This window comes from Typopeltis vanoorti, chromosome 11 (assembly GCF_054136105.1).
Source record: "Typopeltis vanoorti isolate ZY-2024b chromosome 11, IOZ_Tvanoo_1.0, whole genome shotgun sequence".
In the NCBI taxonomy this organism is placed as follows: Eukaryota; Metazoa; Arthropoda; class Arachnida; order Uropygi; family Thelyphonidae; genus Typopeltis; species Typopeltis vanoorti.
This window is the reverse complement of record NC_143559.1, coordinates 114,194,677-114,207,744: the sequence shown is the minus strand read 5'-3', so window position 1 is coordinate 114,207,744 and position 13,068 is coordinate 114,194,677. Positions and strand designations below refer to the sequence as shown.

General features: G+C 37.3%; 1 protein-coding gene across 1 annotated transcript in view; it reads left to right on the top strand.

The window, feature by feature from the left end:
* The window catches only part of LOC150101961 (ubiquitin carboxyl-terminal hydrolase 19-like), a 629,785-nt gene that overhangs the window by 254,957 nt on the left and 361,760 nt on the right, over positions 1-13,068 (top strand). The window contains exon 10 of the mRNA XM_090399944.1: positions 12,339-12,401. Within this exon, the coding sequence (XP_090256070.1) occupies positions 12,339-12,401 (63 nt within the window). The remainder of the gene's footprint in view (positions 1-12,338; positions 12,402-13,068) is intronic.

Genomic DNA, 13,068 nt, shown 5'->3' with positions numbered 1-13,068 from the left:
GGAGGCCCTAAACATCATGTCCACACAACTATACGACATTCTCACAGTATCTATCATACCTTGTCTTGAACTCACTCACTGCCATAGCACCCACAACAGACTCTGGCAGCTTATTCCACTCATTTACCACTCTAAAAGTAAAGAACCCAGCTCTGACACCCCTGCTAACCACACTCTTGCCCAGCTTCCATAGGTGTCCCCTAGTTCTCCCACCACCAGTCCTGATCTCAAAAATATCCTCTGAATTAATCCTATAGAAACCCTTTAGCAATTTGAATGTCTCAATCATATCTCCCCTTTTCCGCCTATCAACTAAATTCTGCAACCCACAAATCTTCAACCTGTTCTCACATGGTTCATTCCATAGACCCGCTATCATCTTAGTCACTCGCCTCTGGATCCTCTCCACCACCTCCCCATCTAGAAGGAACCTAGGTGACCAAATCTGGGCACAGTAGTCGAGATGAGGTATAGAGGTACAATAACTTGCTTGTCTCTGCTCGTCAAATAGTAGCATATGTAGCATTCCTGTTTGTATATTTTCTACTAGCATTGTGTCATTGCAGGTTTTATTTATTAAATTTCAAAGTAATTACTCCAGATATCTAGAATAACAGCTGGCATTCTTATCTCTGATTCCTTTTGCTATATTCTTTCTTCCATTTCTCGGGTATCACAATAGCCTCCAAAAAAGTTTGCTACATTTCTGATGTTTTCTGTATTCTTGTGAAAGTCTTTCCATAACTATTATTTAACTTTTTATACATTGCTCAGTATATTGCAATAATTTTTCATGGTATTTGGTATTCTTTCAGAGCATATACTGATTGACTTGTTAACTAGGAACTTTCAATATGTGTTCTTCTGTTACATGACTTCCTTTAACTTCTTGAGTCCATCATAAAGTTTGGATTTTTCTATCCTTACAAATAACTTTACCATATCTACCTGGCTTCATCAGCTTGTACTTTCTTCAGACTCCATTGTTTACATCTATAATTTCTCTGATGAATTTATTTCTTTGAGATTTATAACATTTTCTTCATTTTAATTTCATGCCTTTTTTTTATGAGTTTCAGATCTTGTTTGATAACCATTCTTTTTTCCTTACTTCATAAACAGTTTCTTGGACAAAAACAACTTACATAAAAGAACAGTTCCCCAATCTTATGTAACATACATAATCTCAGTCACTATGGAATATACAGGGTGTTCGGGATAAATTTGACATATTTATAATTAATTATATTTTTCCGTAAGTTACATGTATTAACACACACTTCTCTTCATTTAAAAGTTTGGACCCTTCTTCATTCATATACAAGATGTCAGAAAGGATGGATAGCTGGAACCCACCTGAATCATGGAAGAGAATAACTTGTATCATGATGATTCGTGCCCGCCATCAAAATAAGGATATTACGACTGCTGCCCAATGCTCCCTGAATACAGTAAAAACAATCAGGCATGAACTAGAGACTTGCAATGGTGACTACGAGGATGTAGCAAGAAGAAAGATCCCTAGCAGACGATCTGATTGCGTTCGTACAGCAGAATTCCTCGCAAATCTGCAGGAACAGGTGTTGAAGAACCCTGGCATTGGAATTCGGGCTTTGTTCGTGGAGTTGCTAACTGTAGTCAAGCCCTGGATAACAAGGGTAGCCAATGGTAGGCCGTATGTATGGCAGCAGGATTCGGCCCCTTGCCACACCTCTGGGAAAAGTCAAAAATGGTTGTCTGAAAATTTCTACGACTTCACCAGTCCAAATGTTTGGCCTCCAAACTCCCCAGACCTTAACCCCATGGATTATTTTGTATGGGGCGCAGTTGAAAAAGACACCAATCGCACTTCCAGTAATACAAAAGCCCAGTTAATGGATAAAATTAAAACAGTTTTTGCGGCCCTTCCCAGGGAGACTGTAGCATCAGCTTGTTCGAGGTTCCGAAGCAGAATTGAAGCTGTGATCGATGCTAATGGTGGTTATTTTGAGTAAATCTTGTTGATAGTTTTGTAATTAACTCTGCCTGTAATGTTTTTTTGTCAATTCATTAAATTTAATAGATACAAAGAAGATTTTCTTTTTCCTTACGAAACTGTCAAATTTATCCCGAACACCCTGTAGTTGATTAGCTAATTCTAGCCAGCCCATCCTTGTTTATTCATCAACCAAATGAATATCGAGTAATAGGATACACCATAGTAAGGTGAGGATTGGTCATTGATCAGAAGAAGTTGTCAGTTCTGCACATTCCTTACTGGCTGTTTCCTGTTCTTCCAGTTACCCCCTCTATGTGGGATGCCTGTTTGTGTTGAAGGAAATCTCACAGTGAATGGTGATGATCCTTTTCATTCTCTCTCTTTTTTTTGTTCTTCAATGCTTTCTTCACTCTATGTTTTTGGAGTCTTGTGTTATTTTTATGAAATTAAAATTAAATTGAAAATATTTTAATGAAAGTGAGTTATTTGGTTACTATATTCTTTAGATTGAAATATTTTTTTACTGGCATCAATTATGGTAGTCATTTTTATTCAGCAGATTCACAAAATTTTTAGTTTTGGAGTGTTTAGAAATCAATCACAGCTTATTTCCATATTATCCAATTTCTCATTTTACTTACATTATAATTATTTTACTTACATTATAACATGCCCTTGAACAAAAACATACCCCGCAGATCGACAAGGCCATCATAGTAGACAGACAAGACAATGAAACAATGCTTAGAATATCGGAAACAATAGCCATAAAATGTGATGCGAACTCTATCAACATACACAGGCCCTACATGATCTCCGAGGTTTGGAAGCTTCGCAACATAAAATTGAGGTCAAAACCCCGACCAATAGGCGATAACACAAAAACTTCAAAAGCAGAAGCACCTACCCGACCTGACATAGCATCTACTTCCTCCATGTGTTCAGACGACGACCAAGAATAGTCGAAACGGACCGCACCCCATCAATCCCCTTCCCCCCTCTAAAAATCAGTCGCTGTTTTCAACTCCCTTTCACCCTTTCCGACCCTATATAAATATAAAAAAATGCTCCGCCCATCCCTTATAATATATATGTATATATATATATATATATATTATTCAAAAAAACCCGGGTTTTTTCCATTTCTGTTTTAATTCTCCCACATTGCCTAATCCCTCCCCCCACCACCACCACACACACACACAGTAGTTTGGACATTGCTGAAAAAAGAATAGCCACAGCACCCAGAAAAAGGTATGTGCGAATTTCTCTTCCTTTATGCTACATATATGACATATAAGCAGGCAAAATAGCCGTAAATGTAATAGTTTGTTAAGAGGAGTAACATGGGAGTTTTCCCAGAAATAATATCCATAAAAGACAATCAACCTCTAGGAACCAGAGATATAGCTCGCTATAACCCAAGATTCACTATAGGGATTTAAGAATAAAAATATTACTCCCCTGCCACTTCATTTCCATGAAACAATTGCAAGTAACAAAAGAAGTTGTGGGAAACAGAAGAATAGAAATCATGGGAAATCAGAACAAAAGAGAGACTCCAGAGGCTCAGGAATTCATCGAGGCGGGGAGAACATATTACATGCATCAGCTGTCGTACTTGTTCTTCAATTCATTCATTCTGTTTGTACACACAACATCCAATGGCAATCCATTCTGATCATACACAACTCTATGAAAAAAAAATCTCATTCTCACCTTCTTAGCAGAATTCATTCTCAGCTTCCAAGGATGCCCTCTTGTCCTTCCTTTGTTGTTGTTATGTTCTATCGAGTCGTTTTTGACTCCTGGTGATCCTATGAACATACATTTTCCATTCAGATCTGTCCCTGACCATGTCTTTCAGAATTTCCAAGCACACTCCAGTTGCTTCTTTAACTCCATCCACCCATCTAATTCTTGGTCTTCCTCTTCTCCTGCTTCCATCAACTTTAGCAAGCATCATAATCTCCTCCAGACTATTATTTGCTCGTATAATATGTTCGAAGTATGACAATTTTTGCTTGGTGATCATAACTTTGAGGAAGCAACCTGGCTTTATTCTGTCTATCACATTTATTGGTTTGCATTGCAGTCTATGGTATTCTTAGTAAGTGTCTCCAAACCCATAATTCAAATGCATCTATATTCCTTCTTTCACTCTTTCTCAGGGTCCAACTTTCACATCCATACAGTACCACAGGGAATACCGTTGCTTTCATGATTCTGATTTTTGTTGCGAGGCTAATATCTTTATCTTTAAAGATCTTGCTTAAATTTATCATTGCTTTCTTTCCGACTAATAATGTTCTTCTAGCTTCTTCAGTACAATAGCTATCTTCATCAATTCAGGATTCTAGGAGCACAAAATTGTTAACTGCTTCCATTTTCTCCACATCTACTTCAAAATTATTAAGCTCACATGTTGCCATATCTTTTGTCTTTTTGAGGTTAAGTTTAAGACCATATTTAGCACTTTCTTCTTTAACTTTCAGTCCTCTTCCTACCTACATAAAATAAGAAATTCCATTAACTAAAATCCTCTATGACCCTTTCAGAAGTTTCTAAGTCTCAGTCAACTCACTCCTCTTTCTCTTATTTGCTAGTGTCTGCAATCTATAAATTCTCAATCTGTCTTCATAATCAGTATTCCACAATCCTGATATAATTTTTAACACTCCCCTTTGCACTCTCTCCACTTTATCAGAATCACAACAGAAATCAGAAGACAAGACCTGTGTACAATAGTTGAAGTGAGGTTTTATTGAGGCCTTGTAAATAGGCAAAATGACATCCTTATCTTTACATGTAAAAGTTCCTTTTGGATTATAATTTTTATTATTTTATTATTTTTGCATTGCAATTATCTTTTGAGTTGTATTTCGTTTGCTACATGGACCCTGAACTTCAACTTCCTAACACTCCAAGATCTCTAACCTGATCAATTTCTTCTAGCATAATCCAACCAATTTAATATGACATTGGATATCTAATCATGCCAAAGTGAATAACTTTACATTTACTGACATTGAACTGATATCCATTTTCCCATGCCCACAATTCCAGCTAATTTAAATTGTTCTGCAAGTAATACGTATCAGCAGCATTCCTGATTACCCTACCTATCTTTGCATCATTAGCAAATAGCTGTATGCCACCTGTTAATTCCATCCCAGTATTATTAATGTACAGAGTGAATAACAGTGGACCAAGCACTGATCCTTGTGGTACACCACTAGTATTTATTTTATTTTATTTTTATTATTATTATTATTATTTTTTTAAAATTAATCTTTGTACTGGTTATGGGCAGTACTACCCTTACATCACCTCCAGACATCTCATCCAAACTTGATATAGGACTAAGCTTTTACAAGTGTTTTACCCTATGCCTGTTCTAGTTATCATTGTAGTCATTCTCTGGTGGCAATGCCATGCCAACATTATGCCCTGTAGGGACCTACAGGAAAGAACTTTTATATCCTTCTGCGTAAGCCGAAACTGTTTTAAGTCTTTATAGCTATCTGCCCTCCATACAGCATGTAAAGAGATGGTAGCATTGGTAAACCTTGGAGTTGCCCATGCTCCACCCGTATTTTACTAACTAGATTTCGGTTATTCTTATAACCTAGATCTAGTTAGTAAAATACAGGTGAGAATGGTGTATCCATTCCCCTTGTCTAGTTCAATGGTAACATTATTACTGAATGTGAGCAAGTTCTTAAAACATGACCTTCCCTTAACTATTAAATAGTTTAAGGAATTTGCAACATATATATACTGGAATATTAATTAAAAGAAACTTTAATGAGTACTTCCTATATTTCGGCAATGTCACATTGCCATCTTCATGGGATCATGCAAATATGACACGTGCATGCAGGAACTACAAAAAGCAAATGAGGCAGAAGATAGGAAACTACTCTTGTTCCTAAAGTCCTAATGGTGCCCCATAGCAGGCTATATTTGGTTGTCTTGGCCGTTGGGCTGATTTTTTCATGATGTAAGTCTCCCAAATTTGGGGCAGTTTCATGCACCCAAATTTGTTGAGGTTTGGAACATTTTTTAGAGCTTAGACTGATTCTATGAATAGTTTTTCGTACTTGAACTTGCTGCAGTGTATTATTTTGGCTTTCTTCCAACGTATTCTGTGGCGGGTATCCAGAGCATGGTCTGCAATTCCAGAGTGGCTGTACTGGTGAAACCGGATGTAGTCCTTGTGTTCTGAAATCCTGATATTCACTGTCCTGCCTGTTTGGCCAAAATAGGACAGTTTACGGCTGTAAGGGACCTGATATACTCCAGGAGAAGTGGTTGGTCTTTGGTTGAGCGGATAAGGAATGCAAAATTTTTATATGGTTTGTAACAAGAAGTCAGGTGATATTTTTTAAGGATTTTGGTTATTTTTTCTGAGGTGTCCTGGATGTATGGAATGGTGATAGATTTAGTGTAATCTTTATTGTGAAGGGGGGAGGGAGGTTGTGCTTTACTGGTTGTTTTAATATTTTTTGGATTTTTGTGGGGTTGTAGCCATTGGGTAAGAAAGTATTAAGGATGTGGTTTAGTTCCATAGTTAGGGCATTGTCATCTGAACAGATTAATTTTGCCCTGTTATATAGTGTTTTAATAACCCCATATTGTTGTGTGTGGGGGGGGGGTTGCTGGTGAATGTATCTGCCTGTATGGATGGGTTTTCTATAAACAGAGAAAATCAAGGATCCATCAGGCTGAAGAGTGATTAGAGTGTCTAGGAAAGGGAGGCTGTTGTTTTCCTCTTTTTCCAAGGTGAACAAGATTCTGGATTGTTGGTTGTTTAAGTGTGTTAAGAAGTAGTGGAGTGTATCTGAGACATATGGCCAAATAGCAAACACATAATCCACGTAACGAAGCCAAATAGTGGGTTTTTGTGGGGCAGAGTTTAAGGCTTTCTCTCCAGAATTCCCCATAAAGAAGTTGGCCAAGGGTGGGAAAAGTGGTGAACCCATGGCTGTCCCCTCTATCTGTTTATAGAATTTTCCTTGCCAAACGAAATAGCCTGAGTACATTGTGAACTGAAATAGAGCTGAGATATCGGGAGGAAATTTGGCTTAGATGAGCTCTAAAGTTTCCTTGAGTGGGACATTTGTGAATAGGGAGGAGACTTCAAAACTGACCATTATATCAGTATGTTGGAGTGAGAGGTTTTCTATACTGGATTTGAAGTGGGCTGAGTTTGTTATGTGTGATGGTGTGTGTGTGTGTGTGTGAGTGCTTGGGCTAAATGTTTGGCTAATTTATATGTGGAGGGAATCAATGCTATCCACTATGGGACGTAATGGCACATTTAGCTTATGTATTTTTGGAAGTCCATATAAACAGGGGGGGGGGTCTAGAACTAAACGGTTTTAGTTTGTTATAACTTCCACAGGCTAAGAAGTGACCTTAAGGAGCCTATGGGGTGTTCTAATTTGAGAGCTGGTAGGATTATATTCAACAGGGAGGTAGGTAGACTGATCGAATAATAAAGCATTAAGCTTACCTGTGTAGTCCTTTTAATTGAAAACCACAGTGATGTTACCTTTATCCGCTTTGGCGATTACTATTTCCTTGTTTTTCTTCATTTCTAGTAGAGCTGTATATTCGTTTTTAGATATGTTGGTTTTTGGTGGTCTTGCTTTGGTGAGAACATCGGCTACATCCAGTCTTACATTGTTGGCGATATGGTTTGGAAGGTTGCAGATACCATGTTCTATTTGGATCATTATTTCGTCGGGAGGTATTTTTTTAGGTGATAAGGCGAAATTGTGGCCACTTGCAAGAGCAGTGAGTGCTTCAGGCCTCAAAACAACAGAAGAGAAGTTGACTACGGTGTTGAGTGGTTGCTGTGGTATGGAGGTAGAGTTCTTTTTCAGGTTATCAAATTTCTTGACGTGGTTTGGAAGGTTACAGATACCACGTTCTATTCGGATCATTATTTCCTCAGCAGGTATTATTTCGGCGATAAGGTGAAATTGTGGCCACGTGCAAGAGCAGTGAGTGCTTCAGGCTTCAAAATGATGGAAGAGAGATCAACTACAGTGTTGAGTGGTTGCCGTGGTATGGCGGTAGAGTTATTTTTCAGGTTATCAAATTTCTTGATGTGCCGACTATGTATTTTATGAAATTCCTTTGTTGCGAGACGTCATAAAGAATTGTCCAAAGGTCATGGTTCAGCGTGCTTGAAAGCTCCTCCTCTAGCGCCCGTAAAGCTTTGTTTTCGTCGACTAGGAGAACACGAGTAGGGGTAATTTGTTCTCATAGTAGGGCAAAGCTAGCACGGTTATAAATCCGGAGAGCCTTCTGTGAAGAGAAACGGTGCTTAAATTTAACACAATTTGGGATTATCTCATTATCCCAGCAGCATTTTAGGAAGGCCAAACGGTTTAGTCATCTTGATATCCTCAACTTCAGTTTGCTGTATTGGCGGGCCTTGCATGCGATGGAATCTCCATGGATGATATTGTGAAGGGGAGGGGGGTTGTGGTTTACTGGTTTTTTAATATTTTTGGGGGGGTTGTAGCCAATGGCTAAGAAAGTATTAAGGATGTGGTTTATTTCCGTAGTTTTCACAATAAAGATTATACTAAATCTATCACCATTCCCTACATCTGAGGCACCTCAGAAAAAATAATCAAAATCCTTAAAAAAATATCACCTGACTTCTTGTTACAAACCATATGAAAAGTTGGCATCCCTTATCTGCTCTACCAAAGACCAACCACTTCTCCTGGACCTATCTGGGGTATACCAGGTCCCTTGCAGCTGTAAACTGTCCTACTTTGACCAAGCAGGCAGGACAGTGAATATCAGGATTTCAGAACACAAGGCTACATCCAGTTTCACCAGTACAGCCACTCTGGGCTTGTAGACCATGCTCTGGATACCGCCCACAGAATATGTTGGAAGAAAGCCAAAATAATACACCACAGCAAGTTCAAGTACGAAAGACTATTCATAGAATCAGCCTAAGCTCTGAAAAACGTTCCAAACCCCAACAAATTTGGGAGACTTACATCATGAGAACATCAGCCAAATGGCCAAGATAACCAAATATAGCCTACTAGGGGGCACCATTAGGACTTTAGGAACAAGAGTAGTTTCCTATCTTCTGCCTCATTTGCTTTTTGTAGTTCCTGCATGCACGTGTCATATTTATATGATCCCATGAAGATGGCAATGTGACATTGCCGAAATATAGGAAGTACTCATTAGTTTCTTTTAATTAATATTCCAGTATACATTGCAAATTCCTTAAATTATTTAATAGTCGTGTGTTACCAACATATAAGCCTTTCTACAAGAATGACCTTCCCTTATTAAACCCATGTTCATTGCAAAGTAGAGAGTCTCTGTCAACTCATTTCTGAATGCCTAACCAGCTTTTCCAAAACTATGACATATAAACTGTGATATACACAGACTGGTTTTGTCCTTTATTGTGGACTAATCAATAGGAGCCTCACCCAAGGAGATGCCAAGGTTAAATCAGTATAGATGTCATATGGTGAGCAATAGATGGCATTGGTGTAGTTGCGGTTAGTTGTAGTGGTTGGATTGAGTGGTGGAGACAGAGAGTTGTAGAGTAGATCCCCTCCCTTGACGAGTCTTTGGACTCCCTGGAGGTGCTACGTAATGAAAATAATAATATTAGAACTTCTACATTGATTATTAACCACGTCTGTCTTTTGCAAGCCTACATTCACAATTCTTTTGCTCATCATCCATCTCAGAAATCTGGCATTATTAAATCACTAGTTTCCAGAGCACACAAATTCTGCTCCTCTGAAGAATCTTTACACCAGGAATTAGAAGTAATCAAAAATACAGCCATCCTAAATGGATATAATCCTAAAACAACTCAAAAAATCATCAGTAGTCACTTCTCCACACATGAAACCAGACAGGAAGAGGTCCATAGGATTCCCATACCTTACATTAAAGGCATCTCTGAACGTCTTTCTAAAATTATGAAGAAATACAATTTTGCCACTACTTACAAACCTATCAACCAAATTTACAACTTACTATCTTCTCCTAAGGACCAACTCTCACCTTTGATGTTACCTGGCGTTTATGAGATTCCATGCTCATGCAAATTATCTTACTTTGGACAGACAGGTAGGTCTGTTCAGAAACGCATCTCGGAACATCAAGACCACATTTGTCTTTTTAAACTGCAGAAACCTGGCCTCTCTCAACACGGAATTGAAAATCCAAACCATAGGATCCATTGGGAAAAGTCTAAACTTTTACATAGATCTTTATGTAAACATGAACGTTTATACAAAGAAAGTTCTGAAGCCCTACTACACAGACCAAACTTAAACCGCAACGACATTCTTACTATTCTTAAAGTATGGGAAATTGTCATACAAAATTGTGTTAAATGATTATTAAAAAAAAAAAAAAAAAAAAAATCATCTAACGCCTTTTTATTCCCGTATACGGGGAGTAGGCGAGGCCATTTAGCCCTATCTAACTTTTGGAGACTGAGTGGGCAGTTCAATCTCCACTGGTACCAACAGAGATAGATGGCCCAAGGCTATCACTAATTAAGCGGTACACAGTGAAGAGAGACGGCTCAAATGTGCCGCCATCTCGTGGTCCCTAACCCTAACACTATATTTAATGTCTGAAATAATGTGGGTTCTACGATCGATTTTCTTGAGTTTACGGGACGAAAAACCCGAGTTTCCGGGAGGAAAAACCCGCTTGCCCGTGCCAGAGATCGACTAACTCGGGAACCGGTCGAAAAAAGGCTTAGGAAAATTTCCTCTAGTCGCCGACTAGACTCGAAACCAAGTCTTCCTTCGTGCGGCCAAGCGCCGTGGTGTGTAAACGCCACATCCACTGAGCTACACAGGCTCTAAATAATAATTATTATTATTATTAATTTTTTTTTTTGTACTACTGTAGCACGTTATGCACGTTTAATGAGATTCTATTGTAATCATGCACCCTAACTGTATGTTATTCCTATTATTGTTTAAAACTACTGTACTGATGATATCCTAAGATACTTAGGATGAAATATTTACAATTAAATAATTTTCACTGTGGTTTCTTTTAATTAACAATGTGCGTTTCTTTTAATTATGATCGCACCACAGGTTTTGTTATTAAAAAAAAAAAAATTGATTTAAATTAACTTCACAAGTAGTCTATTCGTACAGATTGTTGGTTTCGCATCGGTTGCCTCAGTATACCATAATGCAAAAATATTATTGGATGGGTCACTATCTAGACCTTTGCTCTTTATTGAGGTGTCATTATTGGATACCAGACTCAAGAAGATATGATGATTAAATCAATGCAGAAGTCATATATTTTCCATATACAAGTAGAGAAAAAGGTGTATCATCTCATTATTAAATACTCTGAATAAGAGATTTGCAAAAAGCTTTTCTTCTTAATTATAATATATATTATATTTGACAATAAATTATGTTATTGTTTTAATTCTTATATCCAAGCAATAAGGCATGAAGCAGAAAAACGTTGTGCACAGTTGCTTCTAGTCCAGATTTAGTAATACACCTTTTTTCTATTTGTGTATGGAAAATATATGACTTATGCATTGATTTAACCTTGGTATTTTCTAGCTGTCATGGATAGGACCTCAATGATGGCTGAAATTGTTCTGGGTAGTGATCCTCTCCATAACGTTTTTTATGGGATACTGAGGCAACTGATATAAAGTCACCAGCCTCTATATACAAGTAGACTAGTTGTGAAGTTACCTCATCCTTATGCTTACATTTGGGTATAGAATTAAAACAAGAATATTATTTCTTGTCAAATGTAATGTATAAGCATAGCTAACATTTTGGACAGATTTAGGCTGTATCTAACATTTTTTTATTTTATTTATTTGTGTTTGTTTTGAATAATCATAGATAATCCAAAATATTCCTGAAGCTAAGGAAAAAATAAATAGTAACTATTATTATACATGTGCAACTTTGTTTCAGACATTGAAAAATCATTGGACAGGATAAAAAACACATGATCACATGATGATATTGCAACATTGAGATCATTCAATTCAGAAAAATTTTTTGAACCAGGTTGCAACATATGCAATCTGCTTGTCTATTACTTTGTACATTCACACAGTCTTTATTTTTTTGTTTTGTGTTTGCCATCTTAATTTGTAAATGGTCTGTATGTGAAGATAGATGCTAAGATGCATTTGAATGTAATAAAGCAGGAATTTAATTTTGATGTTTATACATGTTGCTAAAATAACAGTTATGAAAAAATCTATACCTTTAGATATATTTATTTTATTTAAGCAGTTTAACATATTACTACAATATGCTACTCTGTTTTGTTTTCTTAGGATCTGAACCGTATTAAAAGTAAGCCATACACAGAACATATTGATTCCGATAGACCTGATGAGGTAAAATTTTAAATCTAATATTTCTTTAGCTGACTGCATATAAATTATACCATTTTAGTAAACTGACATTATTCTACTGCCTTTCTTTGTGAAATGCAGGGTAAATTATGAAGTCTTCAATCGGCAGACTTTAAATCAAGATGATTTTGAAACCCATTTGGAAGAAAAATAATAGTAATTAAAAGAAATGTTACAATTCCAAATGATTATTGTGAATATCACAATATATAATTTAGATAGTATACGTTATTGGCGTCACTGTTCATGTGCTATTAACAATAATAAAATAGTAAAATTTAGTGGCATATAATTGTTGTTCAGGGAGTTCACATTGCAATTCAAGAAGCAGATATGGAATCAGATCATAACTTATTATTATTCAGGCCTCCATGGAGTCAAGAGACTTATCGTGAGAGGACCTTCCTAGGAAACGCAAAGTCTGTCATACCACTCCTTGAATTCATTGACTGTTCTCGCTCTCACCACTCTATCAGGCAATGCATTCCATGGTTCAACCACGCTCTATGCAAAGAAACCACTCCTCACTTTCTTGCTCACAGCTCCCTTTCATAACTTCCAGGGATGGCCCCTTGTCAGCGCTCCTTCCAGCTGTTCCATCAAGTGAAAGAAATCCCCAGTGTCAACCCTGTATTTCAAAGTCTAAGAG